Here is a 27234-nt window from a genome sequence, read left to right on the forward strand (position 1 = left end):
TTAAATATGCCTTTAAAATGAAAGTAAAGTTTGACAGGTTGCCATGGGAACAGCGTTTGAGATATCAAAAATCCCTTCGCAATTTATCATCTACAATGTCTCTGCATCATGGTGACCACTTTTGGTGTCAATCGCATGAAAATCCTAGAAGGAGTATTTAAAAGAACATTGCATGGAACTTTTAAAAAAATCCAGCTTTGTGACTGACACACTTCCTGGCGCCTGCTGGTGGCGCTATACCCGGGAGTCACAATAGGCACATCGATGCGATCGGAATCTTTAGACGAACAAACACCCCGCGTGTCATTACAATAAGACATTTTTTGCCTTAGATATTAGACACTTCCTGTTTCTCTGATTTCGCCACAACTTTGTCGGCTCGCCATGGCAGAACCGTTTGAGATATCAAAAATCCCTTCGCAATTTAGCAAGTCCAATGTCTCGACATCATGTTCATCACTTTTGGTGTCAATCGCATGCATCCTCTAGAAGGAGTATTCAAAAGTTCACCGCATGCATTAATTAATCGGAATGAATCAATCCGAATGATAATAAACTGTGCAGGTGCAAACTTCCGAATGCAGTCGATTGCATTGGTCAATTGAAGCACACACGCGCCACCTAGTGGAAACAAGCTTGTTAGTTTAAATTATATATAGGCCTTTTCGACCCTGTGCAGATCGATCCAATACGGGGTAATTGACATCAAAATACCGCGAGACCGTTTCGAAAGGTAAGTTCTTTGTAGTGCTGTCGAATCGCCCTCGCAGAACTTGATGTCATACTCTGATCTGTCTGCGCAACATTCAGTTTGCTGTAGGCCGAAAATTAACCATTACCTGGCTCTGGGTTTTACTACAGTTAACATTGTTACTGTAGTAAAACCATGGTAACCACAAAATAACCATGGTTTTGACAATGGTTGTTAAAACCCATAGTTAAACCATGGTTAGTGTAGTAAAACCATAGTTTTGCTGATAGTAATCAATACACCAAAATAAAAAAAAAGCATAACTACACGTTTACCACAATAAAACCATGGTTTTAAGTGTAAACATAAGTGTAAATAAGTTTGTACATATATATTTGTTTTATTTGCAGCTATATCGTTTAACATTCATTTAATGTATTTCCACATGCAATACATTTTAACATAATTAAATTGTTTAGAAAATAATACAGTATTTTTATTCTTTAAATACGAGTTCTATATAAAATTAATACAGATATACTAGATAAGCACATCTACGTAAGATGTATGAATTATTTCAGGATGAGTAAATATGTCGCTTAACCTGTCTGACTGACTTCCAGTGCTCGTGCACGCCCCTCGCTCGCGCTCACCTGCGAGTTGTATCACCTGAGCGCTCGAGCTCAAGTGTAGAGAAGCAGGATGGCAAGATATATTTACATTTTTATTCTGATCCTGATCCATTGCGTCTTATACAACGGTAAGACAAATCCACTAAGTTTTCATTCTTGGTATTTGCGAACTATTTGATTACACAGGAAGAAAGTAAGAAACAACAAAGAAGCGTCGTGTTTTTCCGACCACAGAAACTTAGCAGTAAGAGTAGTCAAATATATAGTAAAATATGTCTGTTGTAGTTGACAGTAACTTAGTTTGACTAAATGATAAGATTTTGTCTTGTTTTGAATTTGTGGTCGTAGATTTTGCTTAGATCATGTAGCCTAAAGCAATCATAACGCAACAAACAACAAAGCTAGCTAACGTTGTATCCATACCAATATCAAGAAATAATCGGCTTTATTTAAATAACTTATTTCACATCATTCACTGTTTTGTCATGTAGAGTATTTTCATAATGTCATTTGCTTAATGTTTCCCAACAGCCACAGATCAGATATTAAAGAACTATAAGGTGGTCAAACCTCAGCTAGTTCATGAGCGTTGGAAGAGACATTCAGATATCACACAAACACCTGAACAGGTATAAACCACTGTTTTATCGACTTTGTGATTAAATTATAATGTTTTTCTTGTCATATTTTAAATGTATGGTTTTGGGATTTCAGGAAACACATGCAGACAGTGTTAAATACTCGATCAACATTAATGGCAGTGAACGATTACTACACCTTACAAAGAACACGTAAAACAAATATAATTTTGATATATATTGTATTACAATTTAAATTTCAGTTTTGTACTGCATGTATTGATCCTAATCTCATCTTTCCCCAGGGAATTTTTATCAAACAACTTTGTCATGTTTACCCAGGATGCAGAGATGAACGTGAAAGTACACACAGAAAAACCTGTAAGAATTTGGCAATATATCATATTTATAGAATTAAAAGTGATATTATTATCTACATTCACTGATTTTATACTTTGTTTAGTAAAGTAGGTCATCTGGCACTGTAAACATTAAGTCATGTGCTCTTTATTTTGTGTAACTTGAGGAAAACCATCAACACCAAGTGTTTTGGCAGATCAGCATTAAATATGGCTGTTTTATTGCAGGTGCTCTGTCACTATCAAGGATACGTGGAGGGTTATGAAGACTCTCTTGTTGCTCTCAGCACATGTGACGGTCTCAGGTATGAACCAGCTTCATAATCTGACTACCATACTAGCAGGACCACACCTAGTAATTTACATTACAACTACTTCTGTTGCATATTATGCTACTACAATGCTTGTAAGGCACCTCAGTATTTAAATAATTATCTTATTACTACAACAAATTGTAAGTTAAGAACTCATGCTTAAATTGAAGCATGCCATTTGTGTATTATTATAGTGTCCCTAACCTTTCAGCGTGCGCACCCCCCATTAGTAATGCATGGGTCGTCGGGTTGGGACGAGTAATGAAATGTTCACTTTATTTGCAGGGCGGGTCATTAAAAATAAAATAAAGCAATTCACTATAGCTTACTGTATATTAAATATTTGGGAATATATATTTAAAGGACAAGTTTGGTATTTTACACTTAAAGCCCTGTTTTCAGATTGTTTATGATGAAATAGAACGGTTTTGACTGAAATTTTGACATATGATACTGGCCCGAGAAATTTTCGGGTGTTTTTGTTTCACCTCCCACCTCGATAATAGATGTATAGGTGCACTGGAACAATCCTTCCTAAAATGCATTAAAATTTTGTTTACAAAGACGTGAAACTCACCGAGTGGTCAGGGGTGTTCACTGATATGCTCACACAAAAATCGCTGCAAAAGATGCTTTCCAATAGGTGTTTTAGCATTCGTTGTAAACTTGTGGACCTATTTTTCCAAACGCCTCACACCCGTATATTCTTCTGTTGAGACCTAGAAAAATAAACACTCCAGCCCAGTTGGTGGCGATAATCCACCTTTGCCAACTGCAAGAATAGAAACAACGTTCCCGGCGCGGAGTAATACCGTACATCACAGCACATCTAATACAAGTCAATGCAGTTGGACAAAAACTATGATAAAACCTGTTGGAAAGCATCTTTTGCAGCGATTTTGTGTGAGCATATCAGTGAAAACCCAATCTGAATGGTGGGCCAAATAATTTTATTAAAGTGGCCGGAATTCATTCATTTTCAATGAGAGCTTGGACGGTGTGAGCGTCGAAGAGAGTTGAAATCAGCTCAACTTTATGGTACTGATCTATGACGCAGTTTGGCGGCAACCAATCTACAAATTTTTACAAATTTGAATGGGTTGAACATGAAAATATAAGTTGACGAAAAATTTTAGTATTAACCACTGATCTATATAAATGACTGGATTGCGCATGACGTCACACTTGTGAAGCCACCGCGCCGCCATGTTGGTATACCCAAACGTTCTATTAAACCAATGGACGTTATCAGATTTTAATGATAAAACATCACTTTACTCGTCTTCGTTTTTATATGTGAAGTTACCCTTTACATTATTACAACAAAAACGTCCAAAGCATGTAAATAGTTATTTACTGAAAGTTGTACATTTTGCGTTTTAATCAGTTATTTCTTTATTACAGTATCAGATCAGCAGACAGACCGCAGCATATTTAGTATTAAGGACAATAAACGTGCTCATTCTGAAATCTAAATACATAATCATGCTTTGTACCGTATGTGCATGCAATATTTTGCTAGTTTTGTAATTATGTTATCTAAACTTACAAGTTACCTGAACTTATTTAGAGAAATAACGCTGACCGTCACAGAATGTCAAACAAAACTTTATTTATACCCGTGTCATTAACAAATGCAACAGACACACTCACCTTAACGGTTTTTTATAAATCCATTATCCTGCCCGATTAAAACATAAACATTGCAAATAACACCAGAATTAACAAATAATAAACGTACACATATCCTATAAATTAACCTTGTGTAACTGATACGCTGTAAAGGGGGTAAATTTTGATCATGATTTTGAATGGAAGTCAATGACGCTCTCTGCCGGTTGGGTATACCAAGATGGCGGCTCGAACTCTGTGCTGGCTTCACCTCACGCAGTTACGTCAAGCGTTCTATGCGCAATCCAGTCATTTATATAGATCAGTGGTATTAACTCAATAAGTAAGTTGGAAAATGTTTTACTTTTATGTAGATTTTATTATTATTTATCTTGACTCTACTGAATGTTGATTCATCAATGCCATATTGCATAGGTCTACACTGTCTTAAACTACCCTCACACGATAAAGATTCTCATACACTCCAGACCGAAGTAGCCTAAACAGCTTTCTGCTCTGAAACCTTTTATAGTCCGGCCTGCTTTGCTAGTGTGTTGCACAAATATGGAACATGATGTCATTCAACAAACTGAGTCATAGGTGAACATGTGAACATGCTGTGATCTTGAACTGATCTTTGATCGACAGTAGTAGAACCCAAGTTTATTTAAAACTTTAACATGATTCCTTCGCTGCCTTGCGGGCATTATTACACCATTTCCCTTTGGAAATGTTAATCCAGTTTTTATATTTCACCATCATAAATATTTATCTGAGCAAACAATAGGCTTTAACTGGGTGTGTCATTGTGTGCTGTGTTACAGGGGTGTGATTTTCTTAGGCAATGAAAGCTACGGAGTGGAACCCGTCCCGCATTCCCAAGCCAATGAACATCTCCTCTTTCTGTTGAAGGACAATCGGCCAGAGCCATTTGTATGTGGACTGGCCAATGACATTTCTCAGAGCGAGGACCACTCGCAGCAGCTTACCATGTCTATGTTTTTAAGGGTCAGCAAGATGTCTTGTTGATAATAAACAATATTTTCACATTCTTACTGTATGTCCACACACTCATTTGATGATTATTTTCAATCTGCAGAAGAAACGAACATTACCTCAAACCAAATATGTGGAGTTAGCCATAGTTGTTGACCACCAGAGGGTGAGTATTGACGAATTAGATGTTTATGTTTTTGGTGTTGTTTAATGATTGCGTTCTTGATTGATTCTTGATTGACAATCATTTGTGTTTTATTATCAGTTTGTGCTTAAGAATCAGGACATATCTGCAGTGCGGGACGAGGTGGTCAGGCTGGCAAACCTGCTAGATACGGTGAGAAAGTATTCGACTTTTGTCCTTATTGTTAGGGTTAACATGTTCAGTATGTCAATTTTTTTAACATTGACATTAGGGTTGTGCCGATAGACGATATCATCGTCCATCGTGATGGTTGACTGACATCACGATGGAGAGACACCATCGTGATGCCACGCCCCCTCCCCACTCCGCTGCGAGTCGTCATACACTTACTCTCTTCTAGACTATATAGACTATAGTTAACCTAATATCTTTGCGTGAATTGCTCTATAAATTAAATAGAAAATATAACTAATACATATATGCTATTTTAAATACTGTAGTCTATGCCTGAGACGTGACGTGTGTTAGTCTGTGAAAATATGTCAGGCATTTGATCTTGACTAGGGATGGGCACGGATATTCGAATATTCGAATGGCAATAATAATTCGAATTTAAAAAATGCTATTCGAATTTTTGTTTGTTTTTAATGTGCCACCAAAGGGTAACAACTTATTTAATGCTTTTTCACTTCATCTATACTGTCTTTTACAGACTTAAATGTAAAATATACATGAACATTAATTTGTATGTATTTCTGATTGTTTGGCAATGCAGATTGCAGACGAATTTAAGTTTTTCCTTTTATCTCCGGGTTTGTCCGCGACGCGCCGTATTTGGCCACTGGCTCAGTGAGGGCTCACGTGTTATTAAAGAGTAACTAAACCCTTAACCAACTTTTTTTAGTTAATGATCTGTAAGAATGATGCTTTATTAGTGCTGTTCATTGATTTTAGTAAGTTTTTTGACATTTGGATATAAAGTGTTTCAATACTACAATATATGGTGTAAAAACGTCTGAGTGATGCCCTCTTCAGGTTGAACGGTGGCTACTGCAGTTGAATTTTCCTATTGGATGTTGGGTCCAAAAAGTAACTCGTGACGTAAGCAGGTTCAAGCTCACCACGCCCTTGTTACGATCTCACCACATGCTACATGCTTGGTACGAGCTTAGTTCGTCCCCTCTATCTCTGTTGGGATCTGCCCACTTTTCTTGCATTTTTCAAATATTGCCAGTGGGTGGAGTCAGGCTCTGACCAGGGGTTTAGTTACACTTTAAACGTGCTTCTCCGCCGCCCGAATCAACACATCATGAGAGATTTGTAAGCTTTCTGTTATAAAGTCTACTTTATTTTGTTAATAAGGAGACAGACACGGAGAACGAAATGAAACGGAGAACATTTATTATATGCGGTGCTCTTTCGAAAATGAACCGGATAACTGCACATGGCAGTTTAAAGCAAAGCACCGTCTTTGTGAAATGTTGTTAAATTAAGCTAACGTTAGTAACTTTGCAGAGTCAACAATAAGGTATCGAGCCGCTTACGTTATTTGTAAAATAATGTTAAATACCGATATTCAATCTTGTTCAATCCGTCTGTTGTTTTTATCGGATAATCATCATCACGAGGAAGTTTTCTCCGCAGCACCAGCATTAGGCTATTGTATCTAGTCAGAAGAACGGGCTTTCACCGAAGCAGGTAGGAGGATAAATACGGTTTTCTTTATTCACAAATACATGTCAAACTAAACTGAGAAGATATTTATATGGCGACTGAGCAGTCGGTTATGTAGATGTGTTTTTTCGTTTGCTCCGGTCTCTTGGTGTTTTGAGTCTGTTTAAATGATGATAGCCTACTTTGTCAAGTCCTCAAACTTTAAACTTCACAAGTCCTCAAACTTCGCTTAGATTTGGGCTTAGTGTATAATATTTGGTATAATATAATGTATGTAAGATCAAACAGTAATGAATTAATACTAACGACCGACTTGAAACTAAGGATTTGACTAGACTTCGCTCCGCATTAAGTTTTAACGCATTTTTTTCTGTAGGATATTTTTAAGAAGAATTTAATTTATATTTATATATATATATATATATATATATATATATATATATATATATATATATATATATATATATATATATATATATATATATATATATATATATATATATATATATATATATATATATATATATATATATATATATATATAATTACAATGTTTTCAACTTAAAAATACATATATATACATACAGAATATAAGTTTAGCTTGTTGTGGATATTTCCTAATTATAAGCCTTCTGTGAAATTATGACAAAATTAAAAATACAAAACACGCATGTCTTAATTAACATAATTTAAATAAACGAATATTCGTTCTTTAAGAGCTTAAATATTCGAAAAATTTAATATTAAAAGTAATAGTAAATTACTGGTAATAGTAAGTTACTGGAAAATGCCCATCCCTAATCTTGACATTGCTAGAATCTTGTCTTTTTACATGTTGTACATTTATCTTAAAATAATTAATTTTGTACAAGAAAACAGCCCATATTAATCATTTATTAGTAGCCTATTGTAGAGAGATCGTGCTCATTGTTACATTGAGGCTATACTGCACTGAAGCGGCAGATTAGGATATAAACCCAGAATTCAGGGAACGTCAAGAACAAGAAAACGGGAACAACACTCCGACCGAAACGCGGGATTTACATACACAGACCATGTTTAAATTTCGATGTGTCTGGCCCTGTTCACTTTGTCTAGTTTTAATAAGCTGCGGACTGAAGTGCTGGCTGCTCCCCGCGGTGCTGAAGACCCGCTCTCTGACGGAGTACTGGTGGCACATATGCACAGATATTTACGTGGAAAATTTGGAAAGCGCGGAGGAGTCGTTGGGTTAGTAAAATAACGAAATTATAGCTTTTAAATAGAAAAAAATATTTATGTAAAGAGATTAAAAAGTGCTTAAAAGTGCACAACTCTTCTTCAGTGGATTAAAGCTACTTTTTCCCCTTATGTGCAACTTATAGGAAAGAGACATTAGTTGGGATAGTAAAATAGCAAAATTATAGATTTTAAGTACAGAATAGTATTTATGTAAAATATATATTAAAATAAAAAGTGCACAACTCTTCTTAAGTGGAAGTAATAAAGTAAAATAACGAATAATAATTATATAATAACGAATAATAACGAAAAATTAAAATACCCCCCCACCTAATGATATCATCGTCCATCGCGATGGTTTACGTAACCATCGTCAACTGCCAATTTATGGGGACATCGCCCAACCCTAATTGACATTGATTTTATTGCAGAGAGCTCACCTTGTAACTGTATAGTTGGTCATACTGAACAGTCGATGTATTGGTGGGCTGTATTGGAATATCTGAAAGGGCTTGTTTCATACAACTCACCAAAAATCTTGCTTCAATGCAGCACAAGAAACACCACTCAGTTTTCTTTCAGAAAATTAAAATGTTTAAAGGGGGGGTTCAATGGTATTTCAAGCATTCTGACTTTTTAACACAGTTATAGAGTTGTTTCCTCGTGCTAAACGTAGGCAAACTGTCAAACAAGCAGTTGGACATGTTACAGAGTATTTCTGTGCCGAATGCACTTCGCCAGCGTTCGTACAAGTTTCGAAAGTTTTTTTTGATTACAGGTCCAACTGATGTTTCAGGGGTTTTCTATACATATCACTTCTTTATATGGGCACTTCCCCCGGAAAACCCCGCCCACCCGTCAATCAGCGGGAGACGCTAGAGCTCGCAAACATCTTATCACGCCACTCAGTTTTGTTTAATTTCAAAACTCAACAATGGCACGAAAGATGAAGTGTGTTTTTGGATGTTAAGGGCTCGTTATAGTCGTGCGTAGGTCCTATGGCGTAGCAGCGACGGCGTAGGTCCCGCGTCGGTTTTCATTTATACTTTTGCGTCGTCGTCTGCGTTGACGTGCAAACACACGCGCGACCGCTGGTAGGCAGTATTCACGCGTGTAGCCACAGTAGCAGCACAAACGTGAAGGAAGAAGAAGCTTTAGCAAGTTAACCCACAAACGAAGAAGAAACAGCAACTTGTTGTGTATAATTTGAGAAGACCAGCAATGATGGAAGTAAATAAACAGTGACTTTTGATGCAGTTTGAGTTAAATCACTCCTCAACTTGGCTCATCTTTGTTTTCACCGTCACAAACGGAAATACCTATGACGCAGTTTTTTTACCTGACGGGAGGGGTTCTGGTGGACCAATCACAGCGCTTGCGGTCCGCGTAGATCTGACGCGCTGTTAAATTTTGTCTGAGGTGTGCGTCAGGCTACGCAGAGCTACGCACAGGCTACGGATAGCCTACGCCGTAGCTACGGCGTAGAACCTACGCACGACTATAAATCGCCCTTAAGGAGAAGAAAGTCAGCCTTATGAAAACGATGGATATAGTTTATTATCCGGGGTAGCAGCGGAGTTTTGCGTGTGTGTTTGATGCGCTGGATTTTCCCAACCGAGTCATGACGAGTTGCACGCGGTAAGACAGACTTCTGTCTTATGTTGGAAATAGTCACGTCCATATTATATAAATGACATGTAGTGAATCATAAGTTAAAACACTGTTGTATAGTGTTGCATGACTCGAACTCGCTCCTCCCGCGGTAGTAACTCCTCCTTCTTCATTTTTTCGTACGTTATCGGAAAGATTCGGTAAAGCTAATCTATCTTTTATAAATCTGATTAAACTAAAGACTCTTCAGAGATATAAAGGATGTCATACTACTCTATAGGTACTCCAGATTAACATCAGAAATGCAGAAACAGCGTGTGTTAAGTGAGCTTTAATTTAATATTTTTTCTCACGATTGAGTGTGTATAGATTATTATACAACAGTTCTTTTTGGTTCACAAATCTGATTGGCTAAATGCATTTGCGATATTCCACCAATATCATCATGGGAATCGCTTACAGAATGGTTGTTACAGAATCAGTACTGAAGGTTTGTTAAAAGGTGGGGTAAGCATTTTCTTGTAAACATTGTTGATATTTCAAATCACAAACAAACACCCGCCCCACACTTAGCCTACTCAAATTTGTTGTGCCATCTGGCTGAGCGTATGATGACGTAAATAAAAGAAAGCAAGGTGCTATGTTACCCTATTTACAGTGAGGAAAATAAGTATTTGAACACCCTGCTATTTTGCAAGTTCTCCCACTTAGAAATCATGGAGGGGTCTGAATTTGTCATCGTGTGTGCATGTCCACTGTGAGGGACATGGTCTAGAGAAGGTCCAGAGGTCATAGTGTATGATTTTTTGGCTATTTGTTTGTGTTATGCAGCTGCAAGGAAGTATTTGAACATCTATATATCAGCTAGAATTCTGACCCTCAAAGACCTGTTAGTCTGCCTTTAAAATGTCCACATCCACTCCATTTATTATCCTAAATTAGATGCACCTGTTTAAGGTTGTTAGCTGCATAAAGACACCTGTCCACCCCATACAATCAGTAAGAATCCAACTACTAACATGACCAAGACCAAATAGCTGTCCAAAGACACAAGACAAAATTGTACACCTCACAAGGCTGGAAAGGGCTACGGGGAAATCGCCAAGCAGCTTGGTGAAAAAAGGTCCATTGTTGGAGCAATCATTAGAAAATAGAAGAAGCTAAACGTGACTGTCAATCTCCCTCGGACTGGGGCTCCATGCAAGATCTCACCTCGTGGGGTCTAAATGATCCTGAGAAAGATGAGAAATCGGCTCAGAACTACACGGGAGGAGCTGGTCAATGACCTGAAAAGAGCTGGGACCACCTTTCCAAGGTGACTGTTGGTAATACACTAAGACTTCATGGTTTCAAATCATGCATGGCACGGAAGGTTCCCCTGCTTAAACCAGCACATGTCCAGGCCTGTCTTAAGTTTGCCAGTGACCATTTGGATGATCCAGAGGAGTAATGGGAGAAAGTCATGTGGTCAGATGAGACCAAAATACAACTTTTTGGTCATAATTCCACTAAACGTGTTTGGAGCAAGAAGAATGATAAATACCATTCCCAAGAACACCATCGCTACTGTGAAGCATGGGGGTGGTAGCATCATGCTTTGGGGGTGTTTTTCTGCACATGGGACAGGGCGACTGCACTGTATTAAGGAGATGATGACCGGGGCCATGTATTGCGAGATTTGGGGGAACAGCCTCCTTCCCTCATTTAGAGCATTGAAGATGGGTCGAGGCTGGGTCTTCCAACATGACAATGACCTGAAGCACACAGCCAGGACAACCAAAGGAGTGGCTCTGTTAAGGGGATCGCACACCGGCCGCGCAGCTCAGCGCCGCGCAGCGCCGTTCTAAAAAAATTTAACACATTGTTTTCTAAGAGTGTACGCACACCGGCGCTGCCAGGTGGCGCCTGTCCGCGCCGCCCAGCTGTGACTCAGGAAGTTGTTCAAATCCCTGTCGCGCCACACAGCGCCACTCAACTAGTTTAACATTAAATAACATCATATGTGTCCCACATCATTAATGATAAACATTGGCTGCTAACGTATATTTTACATTTTGAAGTAGACGCTACCTGACGAAGCTCGCGCTATTTAATGTGCACTTCCGGTTTACAATACCTCCGAGTTCTCCTAGGCGCGACGCGACACTGCGCGGCGCTGAGCTGCGCGGCCGGCGCGCGATCCCCTTTAGAAGCATATCAAGGTTCTGGCGTGGCTTATCTCCAGATCTAAACCCAATAGAGAATCTTTGGAGGGAGCTCAAACTCTGTGTTTCTCAGCGACAGGCCTGAAACCTGACTGATCTAGAGAAGATCTTTGTGGAGGAGTGGGCCAAAATCCCTTCTGCAGTGTGGAAACCTGGTGAAAACCTACAGGAATATTAATACTGACTTTCTCAGGTGTTCAGATGCTTATTTGCAGCTGTATCATACCAATAAATAGTTAAAAAATTATATATTGTGATTTCTGGATTTTTTTTTTAAGATTATGTTTCTCACAGTGTACATGCACCTACGATAACAAATTCAGACCCCTCCATAATTTCTGGGAAAAGTGGGAAAACTTGCAAAATAGCAGCAGGGTGTTCAAATACTTATTTTCCTCACTGTATAATGTAATGAGTAATGTAACTGATTGAATTTGGTTACTTCCTGATTACCTGGATGATTTTTACATCTTAAATGATTTTAAATCCATTGGAGACCAACAGGCTTGGGGACAGTGTCGAACGATTTTTTACAACATAATCCTTAGAAACCAGACACTGAATGATTCGACTAGACCGCGAGACCACACACGTGATGACTGTAGTATAGATTTTAAAGTGACGCGAGATCTCACAGATATGTTAAAACCAAATGTTGTGATAGTTCTTGCATGACACATATAAAAGCATATTTTATATTCTATTTTCTTTCTCAATACTCCCTTTTCTTATCATTTTTGTGTATATCTTGTTTCAGCTATAAAAGCATGCAACATCTGGTTAAAGCTTGCTTGCTGTCATTGGCTATTGGAGCTGTCATAACGGAGGCAGCCCGATCAAGTGTTTTGGGATTGGAGAGGCTCCAACGTGATTGGGTGCCATAAAAATAATGGCAATGACACCACAAACTGACGTTTTTTTGTCAATAAATCTTTTCGATAAAACAGTAATCGGGTCACACCCCCTTTCAATCACAGATGGCGCAAAACGGGCGTAAAATCTTTAGGGGTGTGGCCAACCTAAGATTATAATTAAATATTAAAGCACAGCTACTATATAGTCAGAAATTTAGGACCTCTTCATTCAGTGAGAATCTCTGTAATTCATGTAATTTCTTTTGAATCATTACATTTTCATACTACTGAGTAAATGATTACAGTTACATTTATTTTGTCATTAAATTTTAAAGCGTATTTCCATTACATGTAGCTAGTTACTTTCCAACATATATCACACACCTACTCTGGTGATATTGCTTTAATATAATGTTTGGCTGCTCTGATGTCTATTTCAGTATTACAAACCACTGAACATTCGGATAGCACTGACTGGTTTAGAGATCTTTGACCTAGAAAATCCCTTTAATGTGGAGGGCACTGCTGGAGGAGTATTGGGCAACTTTGTGAAGTGGAGAACCGAACAACTTTTACCTCGACTCAGGAATGACGTGAGCCAGCTCATTGTGTAAGCACTATGATCACAGCACAGAGGAATTTGGTTTTAATTGTATTACTTTATCCTTGATTGTAAGACATTTTACCAAAAGAAACCTAAATTATTTAAAATAATAATAATATATTTTCAAATGAACCTTAGGGGTACGGTGTGTTAGTTTTGTGATACTAGCAGCACCACATAAAACTGCAAAAGTGACAATTGCATTAAATCATGTTTTCAGACACTCTCCTGTCTATCGTTTGTCACCTAAACCGAGAGTTTATCCCACCCAAAACTCCCCCTGGTTTTTAAAGACAATTTTAGATTTGGCATCAAGTCAAATTTGTAGTTCTGTTATTTGCTGGTGCAAAATTATAAAAAAAAAATTGATTTTAAGTTCGTAACAAATGAGTTCATAGCTTTTTACCTAGTTGTAGTAATTACATAAAGGCAACATTGGTCCTTATAACACTAGATCATTTCAAAACTAGATATGAGTAACATGTTCTGTGTTTTTGTTTCTCAAAGGGGTCGCTCAGGTGCATACAGTGGAGGTGCGCTTGGCATGGCTTTCGTAGGGACTGTATGCTCCGCTCACAATGGTGGTGCAATCAATGTGGTAAGAGCATTTATAACATTTTGATAAAAGGATACTAAATGAATACTCTTGAGCATGCTGTAGTATTGGGCATAATTGTTTTCTGAAGTCAGTAATCTGAACCCAGCATGTTTTATTAATGAAAAGGTGTGTTAGCAAAATGACTGCCTGACGGAAGTGAAGGCAACAGTTAAAAATGGGACTTAATCAAGCCGGGGGTTTTTGCTAGTCTGTTGCATAATCTGTTGCATATGTTTATGCTTTTAATTGACTTTGCATTTGAATGAATTTTGTTTCCTTCATATAAAGTAAGGTGACTCTAATGTTCTGCTCTTACAGTTCAGCAATAAAACTTCTCTGCAGTACTTCTCTACAATAATGGCTCATGAGCTTGGTCATAATTTGGGCATGAGCCATGACACCAGTTACTGTTCATGTAGTGGGACGAAGAGTTGTATTATGCTACCCACTGCCAGGTCAGTGTCTTTTGTTGTCCGCATTTATATATGAACATCTATAGGGCCGCCTAAATGATAGGTTAATTCCATTATAATGCTATGCCACAAAATCACATTGAAGGGAAATGTACGAATGTGCCGAATCTTAATTGATATTGTCCCCTAAAATGAGATGCATAACAAAACAACCAGTGCTGTAGTAAAGAAAACCTTTTATTTATCCAACTTATTAAAAGAAAAGTTTTGGTGATTGACTTGTATCAGTTTCTCAAAATTAAACCTATGAAATAATACATATATTATATTATATTATAATATAAAGTCTGTAGTCCCCTTATCTTTGCCCCTAATAAGTGTTCTTCTATGTGTATCATATTCAGATTATCTGAGAAATGACACCAATGATGTGTAACGGTATTATTTGTGTTGTGTGTTTTTGTGTAAATACAGTGGATCGACACTATTTAGTAACTGCAGTGATCATTATTTCGAGAAGCTGATTTTGAATGGAGGTGGGGCATGTTTGAGGAACCAGCCCTCTGCAGGCCACATCATCACGACGCCAAAGTGTATGAATGGCATTCTGGAGAGAGGAGAACAATGTGACTGTGGTACTCCGGAGGTATGATCAAACACTGTACATATTTACAAGGAGGTTTAGTTCTTTAAAGGGGGTCGCACACCGGACGAGAAGTGCTGCGTTCCGCCATGAATCTAATAACAGAACACATTATTTTCTATGAATGTACGCACACCGGCGGCGCCTTGCGGTAACTGTAACTCTGGACACTGCTCAAATCCCTGTTTGCACCACAGAGCGCCACTCACATAGTTTAACATTAAATAACATCATATTTGTCCCAAATTGTTAGCGATTAACATTGGCTGCTAATGTATTTTTTGCATTTTGAAGTAGACGCTGTCTAACTAAGCTTGTGCTTGTCGTCCGGTGTGTGACCCCCTTAAGGGAAGAAACGGCATTGCTCAGTATTTGTTATAGCGAGGGAATTCCTGCCTTCCAGTAAAAAAGTCAATAGAGGGTATGCATTGATGTCACTTTTCCACATGACCACGCTGGAGCTCGCCATGTCGAGTGGCAAACATTAAAAAAATGGCTGGTTTTCATAGCGGCTGCTGCGAAAAACGCCAGTAAAACTGATAATTTTCAGCTTTAATTGAATTTAGTTGGCCTTAACAGTGACCCAAACAACCAGTAGTCTGTGGACATCGGCATATGGCCAGACATTGTCTTGCCTAACACTATTAAACCAGCCCAGCTTTTGTAGAACACAACACTCATCATAATGGATGTTTTTAATGATGGCTCACTGACAAAACTTTACACAGAATAAGAGTATTAATTTATGTGTTTTTTATAGGATTTTTTATCCCAAAATTTTACATAGGCCTACCTGACATATGGCTACTGCTACTGATATACTTCTCCTTTGAGTGGCAAAACATTCAAGAAAATGGCTGGCTGTTTTAACAGCGGCCGCGAAAATGTCGGTATAACTGACAATTATCAGCAAAAATTAATTTTAGTTGCACTTGATAGTGACGCTCGCAACTTCGTCCCCTTGGAATTATAAGGTTCCATCTGACATTTATATCAAAATTGAGTTATTCACATATTCTTATTCTGTGACGACTTATTAACATTATGTGATGTTTTTTTTAAGTTGTGTACATTTTGGGAATTTTTATTGAAAAGGGTTCTATTTACAAAGTCGAACTCTAACTTGGCTCTATAAGGTTTTATCTGCGTGGGCGCTTCGAATGCACAGAAGATGACTAATCAGGATTAACTTTATATGTTGAAACTTAAATTGTATAATCTTACTACACAAAGCTACTGTGTCTTGTGCAAAGAGGTGATGTCAGGTAGAGGAGGAAATGATGTTGCAAAATATTAGAACGTGTTGTACGTGATCATCCACATGCCACTGAGATGATAACATGGAGTGATAGTTGTGTGCCTCAGAACAGAAATTCCATAATAGCCTTTGCTATTATTAGTCATCCTCAAATTAAAAAGATAACAACGAAATACTCTATCTACTCCAGGCCACTCCGCATTGCAGGAGGTAGGCAATATGCACAGCCATATTGAAAAGGCAATGGCAGTGTCTGAATTCTTTTCACCACTGTCTAACCACAAGTTTTACTGAAGGTGAACAGGAACAACCCATTATGAAATCATACAGATGAAGAGTATACATTTGTATGACTTTCAGGCATGTTCCAAGCTGTTTCAGTACAAACAGATTCCATTTTCTGAAGTGTCACAGCTTGTGTTTGATTAGTGTCCATATACTCTTCATTACACAAAAGCACATGCAGAGCCAAGATTTTAAGTAGACATAAGAGGACCGAGCAAACACATGAGAAACCTGGCACCTACATCCATCTTACCCAAACCAAAGGTACTCTCCAAACTGAGCATCATCTCAGAGGCGAAGATGAGTGACATTAAGTCCATGTTTAAATTCATGCCTGAACAAGTTGAGAGTATTATAGTTCTGTGATTTAAAAAATGTGTCACAGAGAGTATTATAGTTCTGTGTTTTGATTATTAAAAATGACTGATGTCTAGAGACAAAATATGGACAAAATATGTAGACATACCTTGCTTAATTTGAAATGTCCTAAATACATGGAAGTGCTAAAAATATAAAATACATGTCATAAAATATGTTAAAAAGTAAAATGTAATTCTTTTTGAGACACTGTTACAACATTTTATATTTAATGTTCAAATAATGTTTTATTAAACCTTATAATTCTCAGAATTAGAAGGTTCTATCTGCATTTGATCCATAATGTATATTTAGAATACATTTAGGGTCCCTGTTATTTTCATGTTTGAAAGAAACTTGTTCCCCATATAAGTTTTCCTATATGTAATGCAAAAACTTTGAAGCTTAATATCTCAAAACTGATCAGAATGCAGATAGAACCTTATAAGGGGACGACTTGTCAACCCACCTGTGGTCTGTGGACGTTGGCATGAACGATCCATTTACTTCTCCTTCCTGTGTTTCTTGGCAGACTGTAAAACAATAGCTCCAAATTCTTGTTAAAACTGTTAGTACAGTCTATCGCACAACAGCTTTTTCCAATTTAGACGCGTTTTCCCCGTGTTTTCGCTGATTTCACACTGTACACACATTCTGCCGCTCTGTCTTTTGCCACTCAGTGGGCATAACCGCCATAGATATTTATAAAGGCTAGATGTGTTACGGCGGAGTCTCTAACGCCATCACCTGGCGGCCATCTTACCACAGGCAGCTCGCTTACTCGTAGCATTGAGTTTAATGGTGCCGGTACTTTTAAATGACCATAACTTGCTCAATTTTCTACCAATTTTCAAAAGGTTTGGTTTCTTACAAACGCAGATGTTCCACTCAATTGGCCAGCAGCGTGGGCGAGACATCTAGCCTTTATTATACATATCTATGATAACCGCAGTCATTTTCGCCGAAGGTGACGTCACGTGCATACCCTCTATTGGTAAGATTAGCGATTCTCTGGGAAAGGGGTGTTGTTAAGCAGTGGTTCCCAACTCCAGTCCTTGGGCCCCAGAATGTTTTAGATGTCAGCCTAGTGCAATTTGTTCTTAAGAAAGAGAATGCAGTCAGAACCAGTGGTGTGGTGGGCATTGCTCGGACATATGGTGCAGATGTACTTTCGGCAACCCGATTTCGATTCCCGGCTTGAGTTCCTTTGCCGATCCTGTACCCCTCTCAGTGTTTTTCTTTTGTGTGATGTTATTATATTGCAGGAGTGCAAAAATAAATGTTGTGATGCTGCCACATGCACTCTTACGAAGAACTCTGCCTGTGCCATGGGAACCTGCTGTCAAGACTGTCAGGTGACATCACACACCACAGATGTCTATTGTTTTATATATAAAGGCTTATTCTACAGTGGGCACTACATGCCAATCTAAAACATTTATTAAGAAAAACATTTTTTTTAAAACTTTAAAGATGTTTCCAAAGGGAGGTTTGTTTGGTTTATAATGAATTCTATTTTAGCAAAGCAAGTGCATCTAAACATCTCTAAACAAAATATATGCATTTTGAATGAATGCATGTTGTATAGTGCCGCTTAAGATTTATGCTTGAAACAATTAAACAGTGTCGGCAGAACAAGACAAACAGTTTAAATGTAAATGCAACACTGTTTATCTACAGATCTTGGTTTCGGGATCACCTTGCAGACCTTCGGTGGACCCCTGCGACCTGCCGGAATTTTGCAACGGAACGTCTGAGTTCTGTCCGTCTGATTTCTACATTATGGACGGCCTGCCATGTATCAATAACACTGCGTACTGTTATGAGGGCCGCTGCCAGACCTTTGACTATCAGTGCAAACAGCTTTTCGGCTCAGGTAGATCACAATGTAGATCAGGCATCAGTTTGTCCAAGCCTCAATTTCAGTACAAAGTTTATTTTGTGTTCTGTGATATTTTCTTTATGTAGGCGCAAGGAAAGCAGATGATAAGTGTTTCAGTTACGTCAATACGCAGGGTAATCAGTTCGGGAACTGCGGATACAGCGGATCTAAGTATACCCCTTGTGCTGTGAAGTGAGTCTGTTATTTCTGTTATTCCAGATGCTTGAATGTTAAACCACACTGTATTTATATATTTTGAATGAAAGTGTATGGTAAAGCATGACTGGGTAATTCTACGCTGGCACTGGAAAATGTCTAACATGCTTTAAGATTTGTTATGACTATAAAAAAAAATTCTTTAATATAAGGAAAAAGGAAATCTTGATATACATTGTATGCCGTGTGAATGCATTTGAAACACTCAATATTTGGTTGCAGTTATTGCTGCCAGTATTCTTTAAGGTAGGAACACACCAACCCGTCGGGCAGGTTTTATGTTATTTTTGTAAATTCCCTATTGTCGGCGAAAGTAAGTCACCATTGCGTTTTATAGGACAATTCAGCATTTCAAATTGGCGGTGGGGATCATTTAAAAGTCTACCTTATTTTGATACAAACCATTTTTATGAAGTGTAAAAAAACTGAAAAAAAAGAGAAACCAATACATTAAATGACACGAAAAGATGCCACAGTATTAGTCAGGCTTTAGTCATTAGCTTTTCTAGTTCCGTTTTTGAGTAATGAATACCAACAACTGCCACCTGCTGGTATGGGAAGTTATCACACGGAGGCACAGAATGGACGTGCCATTGGGTGTTGACTGTCAGCTTGGTTTATAACTGCAAATTTGGACCCTGACGCAACCAACACGCAGCCAGTGTGACTCAACTTCACACAGTTTGTTTTTGTTGCCACTCCTTTGTCTGTGTCGGTTTGGTGTGTCCCTATACCCTAACACATCGTCCAACTGAAACAAGTGGATACAGCCTGGTTAACATAAACAAATGGTTTTATACAGCTATGTGCTGAATAAATGAAGATTCTGTCTATATACAGGGACGCTATGTGTGGGAAAATCCAATGCCTATTTGACAGCAACAAACCTCCAGCAGGAGCCATAGTCAGTGTACAGTCCATAGAGGGAGACGGAGGTCAAATCACGTGCATGAACGCTGACTTCAACATGGGTCCAGATGTGCCAGACCCGGCCTATGTCGAAATCGGTTCTGCCTGTAATCCTGGAGAGGTTAGAATGGTTAACGCATATGGGTGATTCTCATGAAATTCAGACTTAAACGGTATCCAGCATTAGATTTTTTTAAAAAGCCATTGAAGCCATTTTTTTGCACATACCGTAAAACTTCAAATAATAGCCCGGGCTTTTATTTTCCCAAACCTATCATCACACCAGGCGTCTAAAAGAGACAGGCGTCTATAAGAGACAGGCTTTTAATTTAATTGTTCCAGCATGACAGCAGGAGGTTACCACATATTACGTTTTATTTTTAATTTGAATGTGTTTAACAAATTAGTTCGTGTAATAACAACAGTCTTAAATTATTGGCAGTATAAATAAAGCAAACAAGGATATGTTTTTATTGGTTGTTGCGTGAAATCTTACCCAGATACAACAGTGCTATTTTCTGATTGGCTATTGTGTAGCCTCTTTCTCTTTTTTTGTATTGGCTCGCTCGACTAGAACTCTAGGGAAGACGGGCTTGATAGAGAGAGAGAGCAGTGCGGCCAGATACATTTTGGGCGCTGCAGCGTATTAAATATGATAAATAGTGTTTCCACGTGAGAAATACAATGTGTGGCGGGAGTGCATGCATGACAAAAGACTGAAGCCCGTCTATTATCAGCGGCCTCAAAACACTACCGGCCCACCGGGAAAAGTCCCGACTCTCCAGATTGCCACTTCGCTACTGTCATCATCACCTCAATCCTGGCGACGAAGCTTGTTGTGTTGTCATAGTGATGAGTAACGGAACGACTGCGTCTGTCACGTGACATCTACCGGTAAGCAAAAAAAACTTTAGCGTGTTCAATCTGCACCATAGAACTGTCTTAAACAGACTATCTGACGGGTTTTAGAAGATTAAATACAACCCGAAACTAAAAAACAGACCAGGCCTTTATTTGAGACAGGCGTTTATTTACCCAAACCTGTCGTCACACCAGGCGTCTAAAAGAGACAGGCGTCTATTTGGGACTCGGCTATTATTTGAAGTTTTACGGTATAAGATTAAGGTCTGAACTTACTATAACCATTATTTTTAAAAGGAGAATTTAAAAAATATTTCCCATAGAATTATTTATATTTTTTTTATTGTTGTTATAGAAAATTATCATTACCGCAACATGATATATATTTCGGTAATGAGAACTAAAAAGTTGTCTCGGGACTATGACAAACAAAACTTCTATCTGGGGAGAAAAAATAAGAACTGCTTACCAGTTTTTTTGAAAATGTTAGTTCCTTGAGGGCTTAAACAATGATTAAAAATTGTTGCGGAGGATGAGAAAATTTTTCTTGGACACATTTATATTCCTTATAATTATCTCTACATTTACCAATGATCACCAAATACCACATGTTTCTTTACTGTAAATGTTTATAGTATAACATGCACTGAAGCTTTTTATTTTTTTTATAAATATTTTCATGGCAGAGAACCCAAATCCAGTCATGGACACGTTGTGGTAATGAAAATGTTCCCCTTAAATGTGGAAAAAACAACAAAATTGGTTTGTATGATGTAATTTGAAATCATGTGCAAAATAGTACATGAAGAGATGTTTGTAACTGTATGCTTCTTATTTTGATTCCTCATAAGTCTAATTTCGCGAGAATCACCAAAAGTCATTTGTTTTCAGAACTTTTTTGGTAACTTGTCATTTTACATACCAGCACTGCTTCATTTCAGACATGTTTTCTAGTCATATAAATTGACAACTGTCTTCTCTCTTTCTTTCTATCTATCTCTCTCTTCCACACACACAGATGTGCTATCACTTCACCTGTCAAAATGCTTCAGTTTTGGATCAGAGTAAGAAGTGTGATGCCCGGATAAACTGCAGCAATAATGGAGTAAGTGAAGACTTTAATATAAAACGCTTGCACGTTTTGTCCACCAAGTTAATCTTCACAGATGAATGCAACTTTTACACATTTTAAAGTTGAAATGCATTTACTAGAAATCAAAAGCTAACCATAGGCTACAAGCAGACTACACCACAGTCTCTCGACATCAACGTCATCACCACCATCAAGCTTCTGACAGCTCTTTTAAACGTTATTAAACGCTTTCAAAAGCACATTTCCTGATAAAGATAAATCTTTGTTGGAATTGTGCCCATGTTGCATTGTTTTTTGAGACCTTCACGCGTGATGACGTTTAAACTCTGTGACGACGTCTGTAGTCCCATGTAGCACCTTGTTAGCAACTCCCCTTTTAAAGACACATTAAAGCTTTAAAAAGTCACGAGTGAGTGTATTACTGGTGTAGAATAAAACATGAACATATCTTGGTCTCATCTTTTTTAAGGAGTTTAACCAAATCCCCAAAAAGCCCATTGACTTTGAGACGATGGTGCTAAAATTCGAACTCGCTTCCGTGTTTTGCCTAACAAAAAATGCGTCATCCCTGCAGGACTCTATGGATCATTGTATGAAAGTCTTGACCATTTGTGTACTTTTGAAGCTTGAGAGCAGGTTGGACAATACACTCCCATTGTAATCAGAAAAAACAGTTTGCAGTTTCGGTTTCTTTATGAAAAAATTCACTTCACTTTACACACATTTTATAGAAACAGTCAATCTTCAGATCTTCACTTGTGTTTTGCAGATATCAAATGCATTTAAAATGCCATGAGTTTCATTTTTTTATGTTTTTACAGGTGTGTAATGATCAATTCAACTGTCATTGTGATAATGGCTGGGCTCCACCCAACTGTAACAAGGGAGGTAGAGGTGGAAGTATTAACAGCGGCCCTGCACAGATTGGTAAGACTAAGCTCACAATGCCTCTCTGAATGAACCCATCCCACAATCACAATGTTTTTAACGGTTGTATCATTTGTTTCTCTCAGATTACTCGCTGAGAAATGGTCTCCTGATCTTCTTTCTTCTGGTGGTGCCAGTTCTGGTGGTCTTAATCGTTGTTTTGCTCTACGTGTTCAAACGGGACTGTTTCAGCCGTTGTTCCTGTGACCGCCCTTCCAAACGCAACATGTTAGTCAATCACTCATGACGTTTATGTTGTATGACTTCAATTGTAGGGACTGGTAGAGCATTGCGTTAGCAGTGCAAAAAGGGAACACATTTACTGATATATAAAAAAGCTATATAGATTGAATTCACTGGAAGTTGCTTTAGACAAAAGTGTCTGCCAAATGCATCAATGTAAGTGTATTAAGATTTTAACATGGAAATCTTCTGACATTTATTCATGTTTTATATCATTTCTTGCAACATGTCATCTAATGCAGCAAATGGTGCGACGAATGCCCAGCCAAATGCACGGTCAAACGCCAACGCAGCAAGAACGTCAACCCCACAGTCAAGGACACAGGTTCAAATCCACAATTACGTTTTATCAGAGTGTCAGAAAATGATGATAACAAAATATTTCATATAGTAACAGGGCTGCAAATACACGCATTAACTTTGTATCTACAGATAATCGACAGTATGTGCCAGAAATTACTAATACATGTAGATTTATTATCCTAATCCACAATTGACTGTGTCTTGACAAAGCTGTGAAGATACTTTAATAGACCCTGGTTAAATTAAGCTTAATTTAACAAGTTAACTTGTAAAAATAATAATTGATTCCTCATGGTGTCTTTGTCAATGCTCCCTTTATTTCTTTTTTCAGCCAAATACGCCATCATCATATGTAGTCAATACCTCTGTATCTCATCCAAGGTAACTACACTTTGAACTTACTTTACCCTTTAATTAATTCTTAATAAAGTTTTGGCCAAGTTATTAATGTGATGTAATTTTTAAGTCACTAAATCAATATATGTAATCTACATGTCAAACTTCACTTTTACAATTGGTCATATATAGAGAAAGTATGCTATCAATAGAAACCACTGTAGAGACTTGGGCTAGTAAGGAACACCAACCCAACTTTTCTTGGCCAATATCTATTTTAACAAACAACTGATAGCGATAATTGTCACATACTTACTCATTGGAACTTTTTAAAGAGGTCCTATTATGCTTTTTTTTAAGGGTGCACTCATAGTATACTATCCTGAACAAATCATACCCAAATGTGATTGAGCGCTAGTCTGCACTCACACTGCACTTAATGATCTGTACAAAGTATGCTTGTGTCGTTAAAAGATGCAATTGTTTTGAAGAAAACTGGAAGATATGCGCAATGGAGTTTATCAAGCTTATGGCTTATTAGGTGCGTTTAAAATCATGCTTGATGTGCAGATCAATTGGTGTATAACATTAAAGAAATACGAGAGTTATTGCAAAGCAGACTGCTCCTCGCTTGCTCTCTCTCTCTCGCGGTTATTTAATATTGTAGCGAATAGAGGAGTTTCAGAACAGTATTGTTTAAAACAACCAATCATCATTTTGAAAAAGTTGAGTCATTCAGTAATAATTACAATTATTAATTTTGATATTTCTCCACCATCCTTATTAGGGAAATGATTGTTTTATCACTATTCTAATTCAGAGAATTGTTGATTTAGCTCAAAGGCAAATACATACATTTAATTATCATTATATTATATATAGTAGGATTTAGCAGAACTAATAATACCAATTAATTGATGAATTCGTCCAGCGAATATATACATAATTGTAAGTTAATTCTAAGAAACGTTGAGTGTGAGGTAGCATTGATCGAAAGTTAAAGTGACCTTTCTGGACCTTTTCCGAAAGGACCACAACCTGGTCCCTGTTTCAGGATAAGCCTTTATGCAAAGCCGGCATTGTACTTTCTTAGATTGAGGAAGCTGTAAGATGCGCAGGACAAAGCCGTATGTTGTTGTTATAATGTTCAGGAACCAAATTAAAAATGTATTGGAAATATTGTCCCGCTGCTTTTGCATATTCCTTAGGGCTGTATTTATTCAAATTCTATACATTTCCCCTGCATCATGGCATAGGATAACTTTTAAATAGGAAATGACAAATCTGAAAAGTCCTTTTCTTGAAAATAAAGATTCTTGCTTATTTGAACACAACATCTGTTTACATTTAGGCTTTATTGTACGTGCATTTCAGTTATTTACATGAATTCATTGTCTTCTCTACCTTCTAGACAAGGACCAGGAGCCCCCAAACCAATCCCACCCAGACAGACACAAGTCGTATGATGTTGCACATTTTATTGGTATCTTGTATTATGAGTGATGATGGATTCACTTCTCCTGGTGAAGTTGCCTTTGTCTGCCAAATTTCTGTCCTCCAAAACTTTTGAAGCAGATGATGGTTAAAGGTATTTGTTGTCTAAAGAAATGTTTACACAGATTTTAATCAATGTTTTTCTACTGTATCTCCTTTAAACACATATGAAGGTTAGTATGTTTCAGTGTGACTTTAAGGGAAGTTACGTCTTCATGTAAACATCTTCCTTGTGTTAAAGCACATTAGTACACGCACTGTTCTGTGAGAATCTATTTTGAGTTAATTTCATCCATTACTTTATACATTAGACAATTGTTTTATAACATTCATTGTCTTGCATTTATGTAATGTGGATATGTGGTCATTGTTATTCTTTTTATCTGCATTGTAAAATTGTACAATTATAATGTTACCCAAAAGATGTATTTTATTTGTTGAGTATTGTCAGAATCAGAATAATAAAAGAAATTGTATATTTATATTGAAAAATGTTCTTGTCTGTCTTGTGTAAATTCTACACTTAGGTCAGTGGTTATCATTTTTTTGGTGTTTAATGACACAAAAACAAAATTTAACGAAACATTGAATTATAAAATGTAGTGCTTTTGGTTGGTAGCCTTATTTTTCTGAGGTTTATTTATATAGAATTTATGATAAATAATGTATTTTATAAAATGTCATAAAACTGGGCCCCCGGCATCATCCCACGCCCTCCAGTTCAAGAAGCACTGACTTAGAACAGTAACACATTACATTAGACAACATTAGGAATTTTAATATATCTTCTTTATACATTTTTCAAGTGTAGTTCACATATCTAAACAGTTTGTACAGGAAATTACTACTTTTACATTTTTAAAATGCCTCTGTGCTGTGCAAATGTCTGTGTCACATAATATGAGTGATTGATTGGCATGCAAGTCAATGTGAGTGCATTATTAGTGCAGCTGTTTCATCACACGATCTACACAAAAGTTTAAACAAAAAACACTTTATTTTTTTCGAATAATCATTTGGAAAATTATATATTATCCAGTTCTTTATTTATTTTATTTTTATTTCTTTTAGTATAATTTACATAAAAGAGGTGATCTCTTTGCAAACCAATTATTTTACATTTTATTACTGATTTTAAATTATACAGAAACCCTTTTTGAAACAAACTATAACTAAAATGCATTGAAAACATGCAAATGCTTTAAAAATGCAGAAAAAACACAGTTTAGGTTAGTTGACTGAAATGTTTTTCAATGATCTTACAAGGTGTGAAGGTTAATTAAATGTTTGAAATGGTTAATAGTAAATGACTTGGAGTAAATAATGAAAAACAGCCAATAAAGAGCCCAGGAGAGGTGTAATCCCATTAAAAAAGGTGAGACCTTGAAAAGATTGTTCACCAAAAAATTCAATTTCTGTCATCATTTATTCACTCTTTATGTTGTAACAAACCTGTATAAACAAATGAAGATATTTCAAAACAATCAGAATTCCAATACCAATTGACTCCCATATTATTTATTCCTACTATGGATTTCATGATGGGTTTGGTTACAAACAATTAAAAAGTATCTATTTGTATGTTAATCAGAACAAAGAAATTTATAAAGGTGTGTAGCAACACGAAGGTAAGTAAATAATTGTATTTTTTGGGGGGGGTGAACTATACCTTTAAAAAACTGCTGCTTGATAATACACAAAGAGTAAATGTTTAAAAATTCTAGACAAATGGTGTATATATTAAAAATATAGGCCGAAGTTTTATTTTTTTTTAGATTTACAATAATTCTAAAATGTGAAAAAAAAATGAATAAGTGACTCTTCACTTTTGAAAGTAGTGTAATATTAATACCTCTCTTTATTTTTAAAATTCAACAATAAAATTATACAAATAAATGTTTCTGTAAAAAATGGTACGGCAA

The 27234-nt window shown here is 37.1% G+C and overlaps 1 protein-coding gene across 1 annotated transcript; it reads left to right on the forward strand.

The window, feature by feature from the left end:
- Positions 1–1290: 1290 nt before the first annotated feature.
- On the forward strand, positions 1291–25804 carry adam9b (ADAM metallopeptidase domain 9b). The gene is made up of 22 exons (XM_073866767.1): positions 1291–1451; positions 1855–1952; positions 2038–2114; positions 2207–2282; positions 2489–2565; positions 5010–5193; positions 5285–5347; positions 5447–5518; positions 13331–13500; positions 14002–14092; positions 14411–14547; positions 14980–15151; positions 18314–18403; positions 18729–18924; positions 19017–19122; positions 19987–20176; positions 21935–22021; positions 22831–22936; positions 23023–23157; positions 23401–23504; positions 23814–23863; positions 25230–25804. Exons 1-22 carry the CDS (start codon positions 1394–1396, stop codon positions 25282–25284), a joined length of 2394 nt encoding a protein of 797 aa, XP_073722868.1. The 5' UTR covers positions 1291–1393; the 3' UTR covers positions 25285–25804.
- The last annotated feature ends 1430 nt before the right edge of the window (positions 25805–27234 follow it).

This window comes from Misgurnus anguillicaudatus, chromosome 4 (assembly GCF_027580225.2).
Source record: "Misgurnus anguillicaudatus chromosome 4, ASM2758022v2, whole genome shotgun sequence".
NCBI lineage: Eukaryota > Metazoa > Chordata > Actinopteri > Cypriniformes > Cobitidae > Misgurnus > Misgurnus anguillicaudatus.